Source organism: Sceloporus occidentalis, unplaced genomic scaffold (genome assembly GCF_023333645.1).
Source record: "Sceloporus occidentalis isolate IW3139 unplaced genomic scaffold, rSceOcc1.0.p SCAF_35, whole genome shotgun sequence".
Taxonomy (NCBI): domain Eukaryota; kingdom Metazoa; phylum Chordata; class Lepidosauria; order Squamata; family Phrynosomatidae; genus Sceloporus; species Sceloporus occidentalis.
Window position 1 is genome coordinate 8866844 of NW_028317015.1, and position 24404 is coordinate 8891247.

The 24404-nt window shown below is 39.0% G+C and overlaps 1 protein-coding gene across 1 annotated transcript in view; it reads right to left on the reverse strand.

Annotated features, from left to right (window-relative positions):
* Positions 1 to 16972, reverse strand: part of LOC149298076 (nectin-1-like) — a 95767-nt gene extending 78795 nt beyond the window's left edge. Inside the window, exons 1-5 of the mRNA XM_089487924.1 lie at positions 16960 to 16972; positions 11330 to 11680; positions 6448 to 6750; positions 5953 to 6070; positions 5419 to 5600 (exon numbers count right to left, since the gene is read on the reverse strand). Of these exons, the coding sequence (XP_089344050.1) occupies positions 5419 to 5600; positions 5953 to 6070; positions 6448 to 6750; positions 11330 to 11680; positions 16960 to 16972 (967 nt within the window). The remainder of the gene's footprint in view (positions 1 to 5418; positions 5601 to 5952; positions 6071 to 6447; positions 6751 to 11329; positions 11681 to 16959) is intronic.
* Between the last annotated feature and the right edge of the window lie 7432 nt (positions 16973 to 24404).

The following is a 24404-nucleotide window of genomic DNA, read 5'->3' on the forward strand; positions in this document are numbered from 1 at the left end:
GATGTCAACTGGCCTTACCAGTATGGTCTTTTGGCATGTCTATTTTTCTCTGATGGAGCTTCAACAGACATTGAGAAGTACTATTCAGCACATAGTCCTTGTTCAAAAAAATTCATTGTAATCCAAACAGGAAAACTAAAGATATGCACAAAATACAAAAAAACCCACAAACCTTAAAGAAGCCATATATCCAACTGTCAGCTACCCAATACCATGCAGGATCAGGATGATACTGAGGAGGTTGAGATGCCTCATTTTAGTCCCTGGAATAAACCAAGATTCTCAAAATATATATATAAAAAAAAATATTCAGGAAAAAAAAAAAAAAGTACCCCAATTATACTCAGCACAATGAATTCCAGTGTCTTGGTTAGGGAATAAAGGAAGGCATTGGCTTGTGTGACATATAGACAATGAGTGCTAAGAAGGCTGATATGATCTGTTTTTGAGAATGGTCGGCCCTTTTTTGCTCATTAATCACCCACTTTGTGTATGTATATGTATGTATGTATGTATGTATGTATGTATGTATGTATGTATGTATGTATATATATATATATATTATATATACACATATATAAACATAGGAAGTACCATTTTTTGCTCTCAGGGGTGTCAGGAATATAAATCCAACAATTCTAATGTGCCTCCTGGACAGCTGTGAGATGTCTGTTGGAGAATTCTGCTGGTGTTTAAGTGTACTTGTGTTTTGTTGTGTCTTTTGTTGTGATTTTGGGAATGTAGTTTATGTGAGTCAGTATGACTGCCATCCATTTTTTTGTCAAAATGTTGCTGTATTTCTTACACATCAGTAGAATGTGAACATTGTGTCTCATTGGAGGTGTGCCATAAAAATGTAATTTTGCCAGTTTCACTGTTCTATGAGGAAAGCTGCTTTGTATGTGCATGAGAATTTGCTTGTGTAATAGTGTAAATGCTATATACCTGTATATCCTGTCATATACTAATGCACCTCAACCAATCACAATATCATTGTGCATACAAAAATCTACATTACTTGGACCTTAATGTAACATGTTGTACACTGTATCAATGTGGATTTTGGGCATTCAGGTATCTGCATTACTTATAGGTCACAATGACCTTGCAGTTCTGAGGCATAAAAAAGATAGATTATATTTATATATACATATATCAAGAAACAAGACAAAGCACTGATCCTGTAATCAACTCTTTAACCCTCAGTCTCTGGCTTTTAACCTGCTGATGGGATGAGACATATGTATGCATCCAGCAACACGTCCTTGTTTTTTGGCATACACCTCTCACACGTACCATTCCTTCTTGGAAATGAAGGAACCATCATTTTGGGGGACCAGACTGTCTGGCAGATCTTCTGGCTCATACTGGTACCCTAGAGTTCTGTCCTCGCTATAACCACGCCTTTCTCCCTCTTCCACAGTAAAGTAGGGGCGCTTAGATTCATCATCATACTTTGGACCCAACTTGCGCACATCATCTTCCTCCTCCTCCTCCTCATAGCTGCTGCCCACTGGGCCGGGCTTCTTTTCATCATCGGAGTCATCTGGGTACTGAAGGCTCTGAGCCATAGGTGGATGCTGTGCCACTCCAGCTTTGCTGTACCCATTTCCATATATATGTTTCTTAGTGTTGTAGTCTCCTTTGAAGGTATGATGCCTTCGTCTTAGGACCACAAACAGGAATATCGATACTGCCAGGACAAGCAGGACTCCACCCACTGCACCGCCAATGATTGCCGTTGATAATATGGATGACTCGCTCCGTTTCTGACCCGGTGTAGGAGTTGGGGTGAAAGGGAATTCTGGGTAGGAAAAGACAAGGAAAGGGACAACATCAGGCTTTGGCTACATGCTATAACCCAAAAGCAGAGACGCAAGTGCAGCTGTTTCAATTATTTATTTCATCCACAATTTCTGTAAATAGGAGTTTACCAGCAATGTTAGTCCTAACCATTCTGAATAGTGAATGATGTGCCCTATATCAACTTAAGTTACAGTATTAAACAGTGAATATTTTTTTTTTACTGTAGCGTTATGGACATCACCTAGTGGCTTCAAGGTTGTGCAAACAAGAGCCCTTTTTTATGAGTAGGCCTTGCAAGAATCACAAAAAGTATCTCTTGTTAGGTTAACCATCACCTTCAGTATACCTGATGTTTTCCCATCACATTTGTCCAAACTATTTTCATCAATTTCTCCCATACTCTTAATTTATTTTTTCAGTTGCATAATATGATAAAAAGGTGTAAAGCAAAATTTTGTCTAGTCACAATGGAAGAACTTGAGTTGCTTCATCAATTAATCAAATCTAAGAATTTGTTAATTTTGTAACCATTTCTCAAACCTTTATTAATTGCGTCCCTGCTTGGGTGGGGAGAGGTAGAAGGGAAAATAAAAGGGAAATAATATGGACTGGAGGAAGGCAGGAAAGGAAGTGAATGTGTCCATTGAAATTCCGGAGACTTCTGGTCAAATATTTAGTACAACCTTAAATGATGAGAAGCGGCTCATGCCACCATTCATGGAGAAGGTGATGCACAGACCACTAGTGACCAGTAGACAATCAGGAGAGCTCCAAGCAAACAAAATAAGCTAGACAGCTTTCAGATCAACAGACACTTGCTAAGGATATATCCAGAGCTCAGGTAGACTTATAGAATGGTTACTTTTTCAGTCAGCAAGCAAAAAAGTCATAGTATTAGCATAATCCAACTAAAGTATCCAAACTACCATGAAGACAATGTGAAATAATAAAGCCCATTACATGACAGCCATACATGTTTTTTCATTAAATTCACTACAGATAATGGGACACTTCATTCAGCATAATAGAGAGAGTGTATGATCAGTGCTACAATATTTAACTCATGTTATATCAAGCACATAAATAATACCTTCTTGCTCTAGAATAGTGGTTCTTAGGAAAGAAAAAAAAACCTGGTCATTTGTGCACCTATATTTCTGTTCTTATGGCTGCATTTGATTGGATTCTCATGTTTCATCCTCTAACGTTTACACAATCCATGAACAATACTGTCCAGAATAGTGGGCACAAAGGAAAAATATCTAGAGTATTAAGGTCAAATTTGCAAACTGCCATATTTTTATTTTATCTTCTCACTTCAGAGCAATTTGTATTAATTTCTATGTAAAGTAAAAAAAAAATGAGCAGCAATCTAAATGGATTTAATTAGCAGGACATGAAAACTGTGTAACATTCAATGTAGCCGTCATTAAACTGATTCTTTTGTGATTCATGGCATACACCTAATTAACGCCTTACTCAGGGACAGATCTCCCACTGGAAGTCAGCATCCATAATAAAAATAAAAAAAATTAAAACAAAAAATCTAAGATACGTAGAAAACAGGTGGGGAATGTGGACATAACCAAGTAGAGAATCGAACTGGAAACCAAAATACATTTCACTGTGTAAAAATATTATGTACAGAGCAATCATAAATGAACCATGCCATAAACTATTTACTTCATGTGGTTAAACATGATTTTTTTTTTCTTTTTAATAACTCATGAGTATCAATATATTCTATTAAGTAACCAGTATTCTGTTTAACCAAGGCTTAAATTTAATTGACTTTCTTTTTAGTTTATTGGAATTTATAAACTCTCTAAAGATAACAAGCCAGTCCGGTGCAAAATGATGAATATGGGGCACTAGACAAAACCTTTTTCTGTAGTGTAAAGAGCCAAGATCTAGATGTTTGCCCCACGTTTTCTTTGTTTTAGGTAGAATTGCAATCTGTCTCCCCTAGGCAATATACGGAGAAAATACGTAAAACAACAATTGGCAAACAGGACCCAGATATAATCAGATAAGTAAACAGCCAACTAGAAGGGATGAGTATGATATGAATATAGCAATAATTTCTATAAACATTATTAAATGATTTTGCTGTATGCAAACATTTCCATGGATTTTTTTTTCTTTATTGTGCCCTTTAAAGCTGCTTACCATACTGCACCTAACACACACTTCCCGCACTGTGCCAGCTTCACATATAAGGTACTGTGTGCAAACTGAGTGGAATGTACACAAGGGAGGACGGGGTAAGTTTAACACTCCCTTGGGGGCTTCTGCCTCTGACTGGCTGCCTCTCCCTGCAATTCCTTATATAAAAGTCTTTGTTTATGGCATGTGCAGGCTTGCGAGCTTCCCTAATTGTAACAAAGGCTGAGAACGATCTGTGTGTTACCGTCAATGCCTTCATTTCCTGGAACAGACCACAGATCCATGCCTAAGGGCACGGACCAAATTTACTCTATTGTTCTGTGCAAACGCATAGGTGTGGGGCAGCTGTGATACAACTGTGTAGGCAGCACTTATTCAGAGCTGCTGCAGTGTCTGCAGGTTAACAAAGGGAACAATTTCTACACCGTGAAACAGCCACAGAACCTGTACTTTAATTTGAGTACTTTGCATTAAACAAGAGATGTCTGCATTGTAAGCGGTCCAACATTTTGCTTTTTCTACTGTGAAATGTGCATACCAAGAATGCTTAACAGCCATTTCAATTTATGTACTTTTATTAGTAGCTAGCATACTATATTTAACTTTGCCAAAATTACCACTTCTGCACTGAAATAGTATGGATGTCCTGTAAACAGACAACCCAATCCTGGGGAGATACGGACAAGAGAAAAAAAAAAAGTCATACAGATGTAGACCTTAGCCACACACCCATAAAAATATATATATTTATATAATCATGAAGATAATGGTCAAATATATTTTGAAAAATGGAGGAATTATCCAAAACATCAGATTCGCCACTTTCACTGCATTTTACCCTATTGATTTATATAGCGCTATCATATTAGAGTGCTGTACAATAGAATCTAAAGTAATTTATAAAAGCCTCTCCCTTCCACATTCAATATCAATGCCCTACTCTTTTCAACCTTTATCTTTACCCTGAGGAACTCCTATGGTAAGTTTCTCTCTCTCTCTCTCGCTTATACATACAATGTGTACAAATTACAAGAGGAAATATTGAAACAAAACATTGCTCATTTACTTGTGCAACAGAAGTACACCAAATCTATTGCTGGTTTAAGCCTCCCTGAAGTAAAGAAAAATATAGATAAGAAACAGAAGGTGTAGAATCCTGACATGTATGGTATATTTTGTTTTCCTAGCTACATCTATGACTTGAGACAAAATGTTGTATTTCGGTTATGTTTCTTCGCGTTAAACTGTGTTGTGCTACGCTATGACAGATTGTACACCATATGTGTTGCATCTATTTTGACACAACCTTGAAAAACAAAAATTTTAATAAAAATATCAAGTCACAAAAAAGGTGTGGAAATGTTAGTATGTGTATGCCAGTTTAAATTCGAGAATTTATGGAGGCGTATTTACCATTTGCCATGATGAAGTCTACTTGTTTCTTACCTGTCACATTAACTTCCACCTGGCCAGTATGACTGCCGATAGTATTTCTTGCTTCGCAGATGTAGATTCCTGAGAGGCTGTACGTTACTGGGCCTCGGAAATATAGAGTGCTGTTCTTCACCTCAGCACTGTCAGGAAGTGAACCATTTGCCCTACAAGAAGAATGACACACATAAGGTACCCCCACATGTATGAGGAATAAGGTGTGTGTGTGTATTATATATATTTAGCTTTAATGCTAAGCACAATTCGTAAAATAACTAATACTGAATTCATACAAAGATGAACTTCAATGGCTGAAAAAACCTTAGTTAACCTTTATGATAAACAGAAAAATCATATTGCCATAAATATAATTAGCATGTTAATTACAATGATTCTCGTGAATGATGCAATACAATATTCACTACTTGTAGTTAATTATTTTGTTCCATTATTTTTAATTGTATTAAAATGTGCAGATTATGTATTTATTTTAACTAATTAATGATTTCATGATGGCTAGGAGGCACTGCACCATTATTTGACACTCACATCCTCCAATGGAATGAAGAAGGATGAGGGTTAGCATCTGCTTTGCAGGTCAGTTTCACTTCGGCACGCTTCACATACCAATTCCCATCAAAGCCTTCAATCGAAACTTGGGGCTCATCTAGGAGGAAACGGGGAAAAAAAAAGTGTTTTGTGTTAAATGTGATTTGTAGTTTGATCTTCATTTAATGAAAGCACGTTCTCCATTCAATTCATTTCGCTGTACACAATACAAAATGCTAAAACAAAGTAGGGTTAGCTTATGGATCTCACAATGCTGCTCTCACATCAATACTTAGGTTTTGGTACAATTAGGGTTGCATAATTGTAGTTTTTCACTCATCAGTAAAAAAGTGGAGTGAGATGACCCAAAACACGATAGTGTTCAGGTTTCCACCCAAGGTATTTAACATTGTATAGTCACTAAAATCTCAAGGCCACTTTTGGAGGTAAACTCTGTAGGATTCCCCAGAAAACAGGTGCGAGTGCAATACTTACATAGCACATTGAGAGTGGTGGTCTCCGTTTGCCTGTCCATCAGGTAGTTAATGACACATGTCAGCGGCTGTCTGTGGGCCTCTCGGGTTGGAACCAATCTGTAGCGGCTGATCACCGTCACAGTGCCATTTTCATTTTTTATCTCCTGAAATTCTGCCTCTCCATTCAGCTTGGTCTCCCAGCTCAAACTGCTTGGGGGCTTCCCATTTGCTGAAGTGCAGGTTGCAACGACTACCTTCTCCTTTGATCTAGGAACTGCAACCAATTGTTTTGAAGTCCCTTCCATCTGATTGGTTGGTTTGGCTATGGTTTAAGAAAAAAATAATAAAACGATTGGTTTATAATTTAACAAACCACATTCAAATGATTACTATGTAAATACATCTACTCTTTAAAGGTTGTCAGTGATCCCTACTTTGGTTTATAGAGAAAAAAGAAACTGATCAATACATTCCTACGCAGCACAAAGAAGGTAGATTTTTAACCAATAGGTGGGAGTGTTACTAAACAGTTAAATGCTTGAAGGATGTTCGTGCAAAGATATGAATCTATATATGATATCTATGAACATATCAGATTGTAAGCTCGAAAGAGCGGGGATCTCTTCTCCTTTTGTATCAGTTTGTTATCTTGTGTGACTTTAAATTATTCAACTGATTGTCACAGCGCTACAGAATCTGCTGGCGCTATATAAATAAACGTAATGTAAGTACTCCCCTACCCATGCCCCCGGCTATTTGAGAAGCTATTACCTGGAAGCTTCTTAGAGATCAGAACACAGCACCGATTGAGTCACCCCTGAGGCAGGGTGTGAGGTAATCACGAAAAAATGTATGCCACAAATGGATGCAAGCCATGTATTGTTGGAAAAATACTCTGGATTCAAATACAGCACTTCTGATGTCCCCCCCAGGCTAGTACCACCACTTACTGTCCAAAGTTGAGCTAGGAAAGGGCCACGGAGAACATTGGAGGTACTGCCTGTGAATCGCACGGAGGCAATAACCGGCTCTAAGCACACCCTTGCAAGTTTCCCTGCTCTTCTCTATGTAAGCCTACTTAGCAGACATTGCTATGTTCCCTGCTGATATAAATATGCCACACACAAGGAGTTACAAATAAAAAAAATGAATATCAGGAAATGAATGAAGCATGGAAAGAAATCTGAATTACAATATCAAGCGCAAAGAGGATGAAAAGGGAACAGTGAAGACAGAGCTAATCTCAGGCAAAGTAAACAATACACAGATGGAAAGTTTGGACTGTGTCCCTGACTATGGCAGAAACCTTGGAAGGGACATGTCAGTGCAAAGGACACTGAATCATAGGAATGTGCTTTGAATCTGGAAAACAGCTTTTCCAAACTGCATTCTTTTACAGGATATGCTAGAGACAGGCATAGATACTGAGATTCTGTTATACATGCATACACGGTGAACTGTTAAATGCATTTGAAATTCAATTTATGTAATGTTCTCACAGGTAAAACTGGAATATATATATATTTTTTTTATTATTATTATTTTTTTTTTTTTAACTAGCATAGGTGGCAATTTTACATTTGTAATATGCCATCCAAGTAATGGGACTCCCCATTAATGTATGTGTCATGACGTGTCATTTTGAGCTCAGTTACCTTTTCACCACTTCTATAAAAAGCCCTCTTACTCCTCAAGCTAATTTCATTTTACATTTTTGGCAGTTTGAATACTTCAAAATCAGACTTATTTTGACAGTTCTCTATGGGGTTTATTGACTAAAGAGGTAGTCTGGGGGAGTTGTAGTATAACTTCCCATCAAGAAGGGTCAGCCTCAGTGGCTTTGTGTTGCTAGAATAGTCCCGTGTAAAATTATTGAAATCACTGAAACTTGATGAAAATCTCCGGCTCAGCCGTTCCTTTGAAGATAATTACCACAGATAGCCCTTTATAATGTAGTTAATTTGGGAGTTTGAAACTACAGCTCCTCTGCAAACTTCCTTCCCAACTCACGTTTTAGAGAATAAACCCAGTACGTGATCATCTCTGTCCACATGGGCATAGAATTGCTTGCGTGTAATTTTGATTTCAGTCACCTTTTTACTACTGCTTCGACCAGCGAGACAGTGGTGATTATCATATTTGTGAAACAAAGCACACACTGTTACATTGTTTAACACAAGACATAATTATGAATGCAGGATGGAGTAAAAGAATGTAAGAGGAAGTGAAATAATTGGGAATTATTTTTTATGGAGGAAAGCAAGTCGGAACAGAAGTGAAGCTGGGTGTTATTTATACGTCTCACCCCTCCTTTCGATGAAGCCGTGATTGAAGTGTTGAGAACCACATTTCAGGGACACATCTCTATATGTTCCCCCTGCACTGCTCCCATTTGGTGCACGGTTTGTGTGTTTCCGGGAGAGTATTGGTGCTTTCTGCTGTGTATACATCTTTCTCAGAGAAAAGTTGGGCAAAGTATGTTGTTATACAGAGGTGACTTGATATTGTGTGGCAGGGCTAAGATGGGTAGTGCCCTCACAATTTTGTTACAAGCCAAAGAAAGGAATGGCAGTGTCTGAGGCCAAAAATGCCTAGGTGTCAATCTAGTGTCATAGACTGCCCCTCTTTCATGGTCAGTCGCTAGTAATAAAATTATATTATACCTCCATTGTATTTATTATGTAACCTGAACTACAAAAATATGTCCACAATTATTAATTTAATAATTATTAGGGAATGATTGCAAGGATAATGGACCGCTATTATAAATACCAGTAGGTTACAATGGAAAATGAAACACGTCCTAGCCAGGATGTTTATTTCCTATTTTCTAATACGCTTAGAAAGGCTATGATAAGAAATTTAGAGAATTTGTATGGTTGGAAAATAGAGGAAAATTGCTCTGGTGATAAAAAAATAAGAAAAAATTGGCTAAGAAAAAAAACCAAACAGAAGTCGGATGTGGAACCAGGTGAGAAAATGGTAACATGACAAAGTCCTTCACTGTCTTCATGCAATCCTTACACAAATAATGAAGCAGGGATCAAGGCACAAACCGAAACTGTGCTGGTGCTAGACGGACTTGGGTACTGCCTGTTAGTCACACTTGCAATACCAGAATCGTAACTGCTTCAGTTCTTTATTATATATAATTTCAGGAGGTTTATGGTGGTCACAAAACTTTGACAACTTTTATGTATGAAGCAATGGTAACATTACTGCAGGTCACCTTGCTTTGCTCGAACACAAAAGATACTGTGGATTGTCAGCAACCCCTTCCAATTAGCGGCAAACATCAGGAATAACTAAGATTAGTTATAATGGAATTGTCACATAAAAAATAAAGACATTTCTGCATTAAAAAGTTACTCTGAATATATAGTTTTATGTCCCACCCCAACATATATTTACTTCCATACACTACTTGTTCTTAAAATTAGTCACCAAGACTCCTCTTCCAAAGATTCAGTTGCTCGGTTTTGCATATTTTCAAAGAAGAGTCATGAAAACACGAACTTTATAATAAAAACAAAAAAGATGGCAGTAAAAACACCTGTGTGTTTTTAATGTTCTGTGATGCTGAATCATGCAGCATTCACCTCCAAAACCCTGTTAAGAGATGACCGGAGGAGAAGCGATCAATGCCTGCATGCGATGTCACAAGGCGGGACACTTTGACTAGGTCACCGCACAAGAGTGCTTGTGCTTAGATGAGGGCTGGCAATGGTCATAGTGGATAAATTGTCTCTGTGCTGCCATGAATTAAAAGACACTAAGCCACTAGGGTGACTTTCTGGGATACTTTCTCATTTGGACAGGGCTAGAATGTGTCATCGGCCAAATGTGTTTTGGGCTATATTATTATACAGGGAAGGGCTGTCCCCTAGACTGTTCTTATTTGAACATTGTGGGACACTACTAGATTTTCCCCCCATTTTAGTGTCTAAGTTTTCGATGGTGTTTTGGGCAATTTTAGGGTTGGGTAGGGAGGCTGGGTTTAGCCTCTTGGCTGGAAGCTCCCAGCCCTTCACTGTTATTTACTACTCTTGTGTGATCCCCTCCGCCCCACTCAACCCTTGTGCGATTTACACCCTTCCCTGTTTGTGCTCCTATACTTTGGTCATATATATAATCCGACTGAAGGGTCCAGTTAGACAGTGATGCTAGCAGGGTTTTTTAAATTCTTATAGCAAAATAAGTTTCATATAAAGGCTATCTGCAAGTCTCTATACTATCTATCCATTGAATTCATCACTATTTTATAAAATCTGAATTACAATATCAAGCGCAAAGAGGATGCCCACAGCATCACTAAAATCACATCCATTAACTTAAAACAAATTAATATCATAAAATCTATTGAGCCACTTAAAAAGTAACAGTTGCATGTATTATATATCTAAATATAGACATTTAGAGTAACATTCAGGTGTTATATTTAGTTTGAGCCGGTTACTTTTGTAGAAAAAATATATTTAGCTCCATGATATTCAGCAGCACTTGGCAGCAAATGAATAACATGTTTGCAAAACATTCTATGGTTCTTAAAACTACAAAATCTTTAAAAATATTTCACAAACCACAGCGTGGCCTGGCTATCAAATACTAAACGTATTGCTTAGAAGTAGAAAAGCATGGGCTTCAAGTTGAAACAAGCCATCTAACCGTTAATCATGCCTTGTTTGTTTTTCCATTTTGTCCAGTTTCACACATTTGTCTAAACTTGTTTAAAGTATGAAAGAATTTATGCATTTCACACATTGCCTGAAGCAATCATGTATGTCAAACACATAACATATATATAAAAAAACAAAAAAAAAAAAACACCAAAAATTGACAGATCAGAGCCACTCAGCCACCGCCTCATTTGGTATATATCGTAAAGAAAAAAGCATTCTTACCTAGTACTGTAAGGTTAAGTTGACTCTCCTTGTTTCCAGCGGGAAACGTTGCAAATTCACAGATGTATGCGCCTTCATCCTCTAACTGCAGACGATTCAGCTGGATAGTACCATCTCGAAATGATGGATTCTGGAAGTCAACTCGGCCCTTATAAGGAGGGAGGATGGATACCCCCATGGCAGGATTGTAAATAGCCACATTCTGTTTAGATCCATTGGTGGACTTTTGCCACGTGACCTGAGTGATCTTTACACTGGGTAGAGGATTGATGAAACTACAGTGAAGGATGACATCAGAACCAATGTATCCCGAAATCGAGTCATTTACCAGGACTGTCTGAGAATATACACCTGAAAGAAGGAAAACATACTGTGAGTCCATACAGTTAGGACAGTGTGAGAGAAACCTTTAAACTGGGAATACATTAATATCAATGCTAAAGCATGACAGAAAAAAACAGAACACAAATATTTCAACCTATAGTAGCCCAATCGTTAACAAGCGTATACATCGAAAGACGTCTCATTTCTCTGTACTTTGAGATAGAGCCCTGAGTGGGACCGTTTTTTTAAAAATCCCGCTCCTGCTGATTTTGTGACCATTACCGCCCGTTCCATGTGTGTGGCCCGCTCCCGCACGCCCCCTAACCTGAACTGCTGATTTTCCACACACTCCCACAAGGCTGCCTTGGCGTTGCTCCCTCACAGCGTCTCTTCTCTTGTTCCGCCCAGGAACCCAGCAGAGTCACGTGAATTTACGTCACTTGCCGTGACTCCGCTGGGTTCCTGGGTGGAACAAGAGAGGATAAACGATGTGAGAGAGCAACGCAAAGGCAGCCTTGCAGGAATGCGTGGGATTACTGGGACCCGCAGGTACATTGTCTGACCGCCCGCTCCCACCTGCAACACCCGAAAAACCTCCCACAAGATTTTTGGCGGGACTCGCATCCCAATGTGGTCCTCTACTTTGAGACTAAACTCTGCTTATAGTGGGACAGTAGGTTCACATTTCCTGTACGCAGCAATCATAATCCTGCAATGCAACCCATTTGTATTTTGGGATAATTGTGTGGGAGGATGTGTATGGGCCCACCCTCTGCTCATTTGTAAGCACACACACTATATACCTAAAATACTTATTGTTTTATATAGCTCCATCATATTCCGCACCACCATACAATGGGTAAACAAGACAACAAGTAGTGAAAAACATAATTTGACTTACAGAAACAAGAGGTAAGGAGGGCCTGCTCAAACTTACAATCTAAATAATTTTAAGACTTGGTTAATTTAGATTTCATGTTTTTTTTTTTAAATATTTAAAGACATTTCACATGTAATCACTTCAGAGATGTAGATAGAATACACCGTTTTTATACTGTACTCCTTATGGCATTAAGGAATTATTATTTCATAACACTACTCCTGTAAGTTCCCAAGAACGAATAAAACGGCATTTAAAAAAAACAAAAAAAAACCCTGGCAAAGATAGAGTATGAACATAGCTTGTTATAATGCTGAATGACATTTTCACAGCATTGGAATTGGGTACTGGGCACAAAAGCAGCTGTTGTTAATTAGTATGTACCGTCAACATAGGCCATGCCAGATAGTTTTGCAATGGGGTGGAATGTACTCAACTGCTAATGTTGTTGGCTTAGTAGACACAGGGTGGACCTTCGGGGTGCTGAACTCGTTCTTCTCACAAAATGAAAATTTGGCAGCAAAGTCGTATTGAGCATGTATTCTTAATGAACACGTTGTTTATATAAAGTAACACAATGATATATCTGGCCTACAGTTAACCAATGGAAATGATTAATAATGCAATGTAACATATCACTTTGTGTATCTGGTAAAGGTGCAACATGGGCCATTTTAGATTTCTTGTGTCAGGTAATACCTGAACTAACTTAACACTGAGCTAAATTTTCATTCAAAAACAAATAAAAAACTGAACCCAGCGCTGTATTAGCAAGATGAACAGTGCTTCTTCCAACATCTAGCCATGCTAATGTGATCTGTATTTTAAATATTAAACGGAGAGAGAGAAAACCTTTGCAAGTCAGCTCATGCATGTACACAGGCCTGACTGGATTTCCTGCACAAATTAAAAAAAAGAAAAAAACATTAGGAAGATAAAAGCCAACCCAACCCATTTTAGTCGAGTTTGGGAAAGTGGACCATGGCTCAGCACAAAGCTAATCCAGCCTATCAGGCAGAGAAAGACTGTAGCGCTGGAAATGAAGGGTCCTCACATGTGCCCAGAAAACACAAAGATGGAAAGCAGAAGGTTTAGCTTAGGCATGGACTTCTCCACCCCAACGCTAGCTTGTCCAGCTCTAGCATCAAAAAAAAATTACATATATAGTATAAAAGTTTAGTTGGTGGGATAAAACGTTTATCTCTATTTTTTATGCTGATTAATCATGACTTTAGAAAACAAAATAAAAAAACAGAGCCTATGGCTTAACTTTAAATTTTATATTAGCAAAATGAGAAAAACACTGGTTTATTAATTCATTGATTTCGACTATAATGTGTATTTCAGTTCTTATTTATCCAAGAAGAAATTGCCATCTCTAATCCTTGTTGATCAGCATTGGTCAATGCCGCTTCCCAACACACAGTATCTGTCATATCAAAAAAATATCAGGCTTTCTACACCAAGGTGTTAGGTCGCTCCCTCAGGCAATAGTGAACCTAAAAGCACTGTCCCAAGCTTCAGAAAAAAGGCAAGATAAACAGAGGTATTGGAGGTTTGTCTCAGCCTTAAATTAGCCAGACTTAGAGTTTAGTCAGAGCATCTTTGATCAATCTACAGCCTGATTAGAGGGGCCATAAAACTACTTGACACACGCCAGATCCATGAAGGTGTCAAACGGTAGCAGAAATAAGTCAGTTGCAGTAATTCAGTGTTTGTGAAAGAATTCATAAGGTTATAAATGAACCTGTCACTACTGAGGCCATCGAGCACGGCATTAAACAGACATATCAGTTTGACCTCAGGCTGCAGACGAAACCCATCAGCACCAAAAGTCACATTCTGGATGCTGAGCCCAGGCTGACAGAAATGCTTTCCAACAGGTGTATCTATTTTATTTTCTGATTGATAATATGTCTGTGGGAATTAAACTGTTTGTGTAATGCTTGGCCGGTTTTATCCACATAGATTGCTGTTGGGCATGTCGGACACAATGAGGTACACCACGTTGGATGATTTGCACTTAAAGCCATTGATTTTGTGGTACAAGTGTGAGTCTGGTATTAATATTTTCTCTGTGCTGTGGATGTGTGCGCAGGCCTCATCTCTTTTGTTGGCAGGGAGAGGTACCATTTAAAGCACCGCTATTACCGCTTATTTGATTTGCATATCACATATATGTGGGCAGGGCCGGCCCGACAATGGAGCCGAGTGGGGCAACCGCTCCAGGCGGCACTTTTGAAGGGGCGGCACTTTGCCGCCCCAAGCCTTTTTTTTTTTTTTTTAAAGCGAAAGAGAGAGAAAGGGGCGCCGAGTGGTTTTCGCTTACCAAGCTGTCAGTACCCGCTCGGCGCCCCTCTCTCCCTCCTCTGCGGCGAGTCTTCCTGTTCGGTCTCGGTGCCGGCTTGTAATGCTGAGTGCCGGAAGATTTCCGGCGCTCAGCATTACAAGCCGGCACCGAGATCGAACAGGGAGAATCGCCGCAGGTCTGCTGAAAGGTAAGTACAGGGGGGGGGGGGGGGGAGAGGAAGGGTAGATAAGGGGGGGGGGCGGCAGGGACGGAGGGAGAGGAAGGGTAGATAAGGGGGGGGCACGGCATTTTAAAATTCGCCCCAGGCGGCATTTTGCCTTGGGCCGGCCCTGTATGTGGGCTTGGGAGAAACACTAACGTTAGAGTTTGTCCAGATTTTTATTCTCCATACTTATAATTTTACATATTACACTATATTCTTTTTGTCTAATTTTGTTTAATATTTGGATTTGGCTATTCATCTGATCGATTTATCCTTGGATAATTTCTATCCGTTTGGGTATTACCGTATTTGCTCGATTATAAGACGAGGTTTTTTTCAGAGCAAATGCTCTGAAAAATACCCCTCGTCTTCTAATCGGGGTCGTCTTCTAATCAGACCTCAAATAGAGGTCTGATTATGAGACTAAGATCCAGATCCCCCACACCGCTGCAGGGGACCTGGATCCTCCTGTCTCCCCCCCCCCCCCACACACACACACACTTACCGGTGCTTCCTGCTGTATTGCCGGGGCAGCGGGTTGACGTCTACGCGATCCGCGTAGACAACGTCCGCTGCAGCCGGAAGGAGGTGTGGTTAGCAGCGGGGGTTGTCTGAGTCCGTCACGGATACCGGTATCCGCGACGGATGCAGACAAACCTCCGCTGCCAACTCCACCTCCTTCCGGCTGCAGCGGAAGGAGACGTCAACCCGCTGCCCCGGCAATACAGCAGGAAATTGGAAGCACCGGTAAATGTGTGTGTGTGTGTGTTAAATGGGGGCATAGGGCATTTCTGGAATGCCTTATACCCCTATATGCCACTCTGGGGTTAAAAGGCATATTATGGGGCAGAGTGGCATAAAGGGAGGTATAAGGCATTTCAGGAGGCAGAGTGCTCTATACAATGCCTTTTAACTCCCTTAATGCCACTATGCCTCCTGGAATGCCTTATACCTCCCTATATGCCACTCTGCCCCATAATATGCATTTTAACCCCCTAAATGCCAGAATGGGATATAGGGGTATAAGGCATTTCTGGAGGCAGAGTGGCACATAGGGGGTCAAAAGGCATATCATGGGGCACAGTGGCATATAGAGGGTTAAAAGGCATATCATGGGCCACAGTGCCATATTGGTGTGGCAAGCCTGGGGGCAGATCTGCGTAACTGGAGGACAGGTTGGAAAATACAAGGAAATAAAAACAAAAAAAATATTTTTCTCAATCATTGCTTTTATTTAAAAAATAGTTTACATGAATTAACATTTACTGGTAAAACTTTTTTCCTTTAGGGTCGTCTTATATTCAGGCTTTTTTTCCTAAGTTAATATTCAGATTTTGGGGGGTCGTCTTATAATCGAGCAAATACGGTATATTTTATTTGTACGTCACACTTATTGGTGTGTTGGGCATGGTCACCAGTGTTTTGGTTTATGTTTAAGGTACCATTAAACTTTTCTTAGTATATAGGATCATGGAAATAACATAGGTATTCATTAACATAATGTTGTGAAAGCACTGCTATACTCCGAGTGAAGAGGGTGGAATATCCAGGAAAGTGCAAGGTATGAGACAGACTAAAGCTGCAAATGTTAAAGACCTATTATGGCATCCTTCCTATTATTATGAACATTACTATTTACTTAATGCCAGAATAGGGAATCAAGGAAAAGAGACCAGACCATTGTGGGGACGTAAAGCCATGCAATAAAGAGAGAAAAGTAAAATAAATTCAAGGTGAAAAACTTATCACCAACACCTTACATGATCAAGGTTAATTTTAACACTTATTTATAGAATGTATTTTCCTATAGGTCTAATACTGTACATCATATTAAGATATGTATTGTTGATGGAAAGTTCTCTATGCACCTGGGTTTGAGATTCACGTCACCTTGGTACATTTGTATCAGTTACCTTTCAGCGACATGTCAATCTAGTTAGCAGGAAGCTTCATGGGTTCTTTATACTAATGATCTTCAGCTGTCAAAAAACTCAATAATCCCACCTGAGCCAGTTATCAGCAAACCAAACCTTTCTATATTTAAACATTAAAATAACAAAAAAGGTACGTAAGATTAAAAATATGTAATTATGAATCAAAAGTTCTAGTAGACACGTGATGGCACACTAATTTGCAGGGTTCTATTTTCATAACAGTTCCTGTCGATTAATAATTTGAAGGGATAACCTGATAAGCAGGGAAAAATGAAAGTATTCACTACTTTTGTCATGCCAATAGAATATATCGACCTTGAATGTCAGAGCACACATCCACTCAAGGAGTATGTAGCACAGGATACTTCTTCCAATGCACACTGAAAGATCAGAGTTACTTACGAGAACTGTTAGTTATTAGGGAACTATCGCACTCTAGAATATTTTTATATAGAATAAAATTATTGTTTTCTGATTACAGTAATAGATATCTCCTGGCATTCTAAAAACTACAGGCTTTCAGTAGACTGAATATGTGGCAATCATAGCGAGAGCCTAAATAAAAGAGTGGGAGAGTGAGTGGGTGAAAGTACCAACAAAATTCAAACAAAAATCGGAAGCTCTGTTTCATTTTTCATTTATTTTGTTGGTGGTCCCCTCCTCATTTTCAGGTATTCTTACAAGTTGCCAAAATCTGCCTTTTTTTAAATTACAATTCAGACAAATTTGAATGCACAAGTCTAATAAGAACCGCTCACCTATCTAATCTGTGTGAACCATAATACACATTATACTCCGTTCTACACATTATACTCCGTTCTACATATTAACTTTATGCACATCCCGGCTGTTCTTGAATCTCACTGGGGTTAATTGACTAAAGCGAGTTGTCAGGAAAGTTTGCAGGAGAGAGTTTTGGTTTCCTACTCTCAAACTTCACTATTCATTATTAAGTGACAACACTCAAGTTTTCCCAGCGAGAAATGCTGAGATTTAGAAGAAATAATTACACATGTACGGGCCCAACCAAGTTCTTCCTACAGCAGAACCACAACTTTCCTGTCAAATCTGCCTTTTGTGAATAGCTAACTTAAATAGTGACACACCTCTTACAATAGAGGTCTATTAACAAGAGTTGTCGGTTCAACTCCCTCACTTGTATATTCATTATGAAAAGTTTGATTCTAGCACATAAAGTGCTTGACTGGCCCTGTGAAATGTATAGTTAAACCTTAGATTTATTCAGTCTCCTCACTGAATTATGCATTAAACAGGGGTAGCTCAGGCCTTCATAATGAATTGCGAAGTCAGAGTGTTGTAACCATCACTATCCTGTAAACACTCCAGCCAACTTTCCCTTTTCCAGATGTATATATACCATAAAGGGTTAATCTGTTTGTAACCTAAAACAACATTAATACCACCTTAAAACCATTATATGTAAAAGAAAGATACATGAACATAAGCAAACATTAGCTAAGCGAGTCACTAATCTGTCTGTTGGTTTGCTAAATCAGCCTAGATGAATATTAAATACTACCTATGATGGCCAGAACTGAGGTTGTTTTTTTTTGGGGGGGGGGGGTAACTAGAGGGTTAAGTTTCTCCAAACTCCGTCCATGCATTTACAATATACAATTCTAAATAAGCCACTTTTATTATTTGCATTAAAGCGCATATGATAGATGAAGAGTCCCTTTAATAGAAAAGTTAAAAGCCAGAAGGTGGGGTTCAAACGTCTGGACTGTAGGGATAGACCAGTCCATATATTTTGTCTGGATTGAGGTCTTGGGTGTTTCAGGATCCTGTGTTTACAGATCACACACTCAACAATTATTCGGTTTTATTTATGTTTTAAATATTGTTAAACAAAAGCCAACTGGAAAATCTGGTTCTGTGTCTGTAGAAAGCAGTTAGGGTTGAGGGAGGGGTGGGAGAGTAAGTAAAATGCACAGAGAGATGAGGATGAGACAGAATAGAGAGAAAGAGAAATATAGATGTGGATTTTTTAGTATAGGATGGTGTAAAAGGAAGGAACGGGTTAACTAAACGCCACATTATGTCTATATTTTCATGCAAGATTCTTGCAACAGTGCCTAGTCACCTGTGGCTACAGAAAAGAAGCTCCCTTTATCATCAGCCAGCTTACGGTCAACTGATATGAGACGCTAGTACATTAACAGAATCACAAGTCACCCATATCTACATTATTAAGTCCCATTTGGAACAGATCAATAAGACTCTATGTTTAGTATAATAACCTCTGCAGGTGCTGAGGTGTGCGCCACCGAGTGCGGTGTGGCAGAACAATAGTTGTCTACAACAGGACACAAAGAGCAGGTGTTCGAAAGATGTCAGTTACAGTGAGCACACCTATAGGCGGTATCACTGACCGTCCCTTCCCTGGACTATGTTCCCGGCAGCATCTTTGTCTTTACATCCTGCTTTACATACTAAAATAAGGTCAACCCAAATGGCCGGTTTCACTCCATGTATGTACATTATTTGTGTATGAGGTTTAGTGATGCGTTCTGCGCTTAACCTTGGAGAGATACTAAATAATTCAACAGTATTATTAGCAATTGGAAATAGCAGTAAAAAAAGAAATATGAAAGTAGTGGCTGTATCAGTTTCGTAAGTAAATTATGTAGCATTTTCTTCCTGTATTATTGTGAGCCTCCAAGCATTTAGAAATAAATTTTCTTTGCATGTTTACAAATGATTGCAGCTGATCTAGAATACAAGGAGCTGCATGTATATTTTATAGAGAAACTGTATTCGTCCAACAGTGACAAGAAAAATGTTGTAAAATGGATTACTCAAACATCTGATACAAGAAAAACCTTATATTTCCATATAGTTTCTAGGGTGGTGCCGCCAAGGCCCAAATCTGCCTCTTGGGTGTATGCATTGTAATCCCTAATGCAGCCGATACAAATCATTGGCCGTGTATACAAGGGTGTGTTTAAAAGGTTACATTTATATTATGTGTTTTGAAGCCATAACTTTGAACGACATACATTGAGCAAATATAAAATATATCCTGGGTATTACTTTTAATTTCTAGTAACAATCATGTTTCTATAGTATGTTTATTCTTATGCAATGTATATCATGGCTACTTCTATAGTTTTTTTCCGCCAAAACTGTTCAAGGATGAAATTGTGACTTGTCTACCATATGATCTAGGTATCTGAATACCGAGCATCCCATCAGATGAAGGTACTTGCTTCAATCACAATTCTGTACTATTGGAGAAACAGCTGAAGGAAAGAGCAGCCAGAACAATGGTTATGAATGAAGCCATTGCACTACAATTCCTACAATAATTTGTTATAAATCACATTTCCAGTGTATTTAGCATTCATACAATATCCTACCATAAAACATATCCTTTTAGAGATAAATTACTACCTTCCTAGGGCAGTGTGTGCCTTAGAATCCATATTCCTTGGCTTCTGATTTATACCACAACGCTTTAAATGTTATTCGGATCTCCAGCAAGTGATCTGATTATTAGGTACTACCTAGGAATTTAGCAATACTTTTTATGTTATATAGGAAATCAATATAAATACATTTGTTAAACATTTTTTACAGGATGCTAAATGTGCCATAATGCTTATGTCATACTGTTTCCATAACATATACCTTATTTCCGTTTCATCACACTTTAGATGTGAAGTGTGCGTTTTTCGTTGTTCAGACCGAATACCGAACATATGAACACGGCGACGGCAAAACGTATAGGAAGACACAACACAATGAATCTTCTTTCCCCATGTAGCCTACCTTACCTAAGCAGCATGGCAGGGGTTAACAGGAGAGGAAATCCATATTTTCGCCATTAGGAGTTAAAGGGCCATGAAAGCGACTCTATTGGCTGATGCTAGAGGAGGCCCCTGCCGGTGACCAATAAAGTCGTTCTTATGGCCCTCCAACCCCTGACAGCGAACCTACGGATTTCCGCTCCCATTAACCCCTGCAATCCTGCGTAGATAACGGGAGTGGAAATCCGTAGGTTCGCAGTCAGGGGTTAAAGACCTTTAACTCTTGGAACGGGGACTGTAGCACCACATGGACAGGTTGTTACTCTGTGTAAACATACACTATGGATACTGGGGCAAAAAACTAACCTCGACCTATCCACATTTGTCTGACCAGCAGTGCTTTTATAAGTTCTTTTATTGAACCATATTGTTTAGAATTGTAAATTTGCTCGCCGTTTTTAAGAGATGGAAAGACTCTAAAAATTAGGCTGGGATTTAACTGCCACCTCAATGTGAAGCGTCATACAGATAGAAATGAACTGAAACCTGTATTTTAGGGATGGGGTGATTTATGAGCAATTTGAAAAACTGATAGAATTAACCACTACATCCAAAGAGGTGTTACGGAGTCTGAAACAGAAATATATATGAAGACCGGTTATTCCATTCATGCACATCATAATGCCCAAAAGTGTGAGTGTCATATGCTTAAACTTCTTTCACAACTCATTCTCAATGGATCACTTTTTGCTGTGTATTCAAAGTGTTTGTTTTAAAAAAAAAAAAAAAAAAAATACTCCTTGCATCAGTTCTGTATGTATATGTGTATGTGTATGTGTGTATATATTATATATATAAAAAATACTAGAAAATCCTTTTGGAAATTATATACACCTTCTATGTTAAACATCGGTCTTTTGTGAGTAACACTGCACATTAGTCATATTTGGTAGCTTCACCCACATTCTCATCATGGTGGGGGGTAAAGGCATAATGGGAGATCTAACATCACATCATGAAGAAAGTAAGGGGAGGGGGGTTATACAGTCTGATGCCTCCAGGCCTGAGAGAGGAGACCAGGGAACGCTTGTAAATTAAGGGCAGGGCTGCTGGGCGGGTTTCAACGCGTCCTGAGAACTTCACGTACACATACAATGAAACTTGCTGTACCATGTTTTCCCAACACATTAACTCAGGATGGGGAGGGGGTCGGGTGATTCACTGTGTCTCTCACATCCTGCTCCTTATACGTGAACAATATATTACTTTGATTTAAATACTGAAAGCTCCTCAGAGCTGTCCATCTCTCAAAAAATTTACGTGTATAGAGAAAAGGTCATGATCTCACCCTAATACGGGTACAGAGAGGAAGCGCAATTTCACAGGAAGGGCCATATAAGGTGGGAAACTCGAGAAGAGAAAGTTGTGGTGGTATCGACCACCTAGCCCAGCACAAGGGTGTCCAACCTGCGGCCCTCCAGCTGCTGCAGGACTACATCTCCCATAATGCTCTTTCAGCTAAGGTGCTGGCAGAGCATTATGGGAGATGTAGTCCTGCAGCAGCTAGAGGGCCGCAGGTTGGACACCCTTGACCTAGCGCCATAAAAATTATCTTACTTAGCACATTAACAAGTAATTCTGTTATTTGTGGCATCTATATGTATCTCATACAAAACAAGCAAACCAATTTGTGACTCACAAAGAGGAGCAAAGCAAATAAGTCCAGTATGCCCTTCCATGAACTCACAGGACAAAATCTACTGGCTACGTTTGTACATAGTAATAATAATAATAATGATTGTCTGAGGAAGGGACAGCAACTTGGTCTTCAAATCTTGCGGGGTGTAGGGTTGCTAAACAAATGTTGAACTTTCTGATGTGGACATATTCCTCATAATTACATTAACAATGTGGAAATGTTCACTAAGTAAACATTTGAGACTTACATTTTACGATGGGACGGCTTAGGTAATGTTGATTTTTCATCTGTCCCGGGCTTTGCATGCGTTACAAAATGAACCACTTGGGCTCAAACACCAGGCACTCAATAAACCATTAAAATGTACCCAGATTTAATTTTAAAATTCTGGTCATCTTAATACAAGGCCCCCAGAAGGCAGGCTATGTGAGAAAGAAAGAAAGAAAGAAAGAAAGAAAGAGGATGCCCCCCCCCCCAACTAGGAAAACATGGCTGCTTTGCAAGTATTTGCATTCAGGGCTTGCTTATAAGTAGGTAGTCACATAATCTGAATAATTCTCATTTCATAGAAAATGATGTAGAGATATAAGCTTTTGAGACTTCATTGGTTCTTCAAATCCAGTTCTTCATATTGTAACATTGAAAGTTTTTACCTTCAAAATCAAGAACATCTTCTCTAGACTCAATAGGACTACATTAACTTTCAATTTGTTTATAGCTGGTCAGCCAAGTATCTCATAGAAGCTTCTAGTACCACAAAGGAATAATTAAAGTTTAAACCCCTCTCTGCTCCACATCTTAAGAAGTGTTAGCCATGTCTCAACATATCAGCAATCAAACTGCATTGGGGATAGTGGTGGTTCTTAGCCATAAGTCTTTGAAAGTATTATATTATGGGGTATGACTAAAGCATGCTTGCTATGTTCAGAACCACTTTCAGAGTTACTTCAAAGCATCAAACCTGTTTGATCCGTGGTCTCTTTGATATTCGGATTTATCCCTTGTGATCACTCCACTAGTCTATGATACTGTAATTTTAGTTTTAACACCCCTCAACCCAAAGGATCCCAGGCCCCCACACATCAGTAATGCTTTTCAGGAGTCTCGATACTGCTCGTGCACCGCTAAGTGTCCCTTTACGAGCTGTTGGCACTATGCGATACACTGATATGTACACATGTATAAAACTGCTGTAGGGGCAAAATTAGGGGAGAGACCACCAAAAATGCAATTGCCCTAAAATGTATAAACTCTTGTGACAAAAGGGTTTGCAATACCCATGCAAAAAATAAATAAAAAATAAAAAATCAAGAGGAAAAAAAGTAACTGCTTACAATAATGCCATAAAAGGCAGTGAATAGTTATAAAACTATTTTTGGGGTTTTTACCCCACATCCTATGTTGCGGTATCACATCTCTATGTATAAAGGGTAGCGGGTATGTTTATAACTGCCATTATGTTGCAGCGGTTTTAGGCACTGCACCCATTGTGCATTTGTGGCACCTTTATAGATATCCCCAATTGTGCAAATTTCAGGGGTTGTTCAGCAACATCTCACTGGAAGCTTTTACTGCACAATACAAGCATATACACATGCCATGTTGGCAACAAGGATACATAATTGCTGTATTTCTATGTATCAATAGGGGAAGAAAAGAAAAAAAAAAAAAAAAAAAAAATCGGTTTTGTCAGACTCTTCCTCTCTCCCAGGCTCCTCCAGGTCTCTTGTTGTAACCTGTCTAGAGAAACCTGTCCTCATGTGGGGGGAGAAGAAAGGTGTGTGAGATGAGGGAGGAACTAGAATGTGTCTGAGCCTGTGCCTAAAATCTAAACAGCTTTTGCGAAACACATGAATGCTGGTATATTGTAAAATATGTAGCCTATGTACTGCACTGGGGCAATAGATTTGTATCTATATACAGCCAAATTGAACAATTGCCTCTTTATGGAGCAG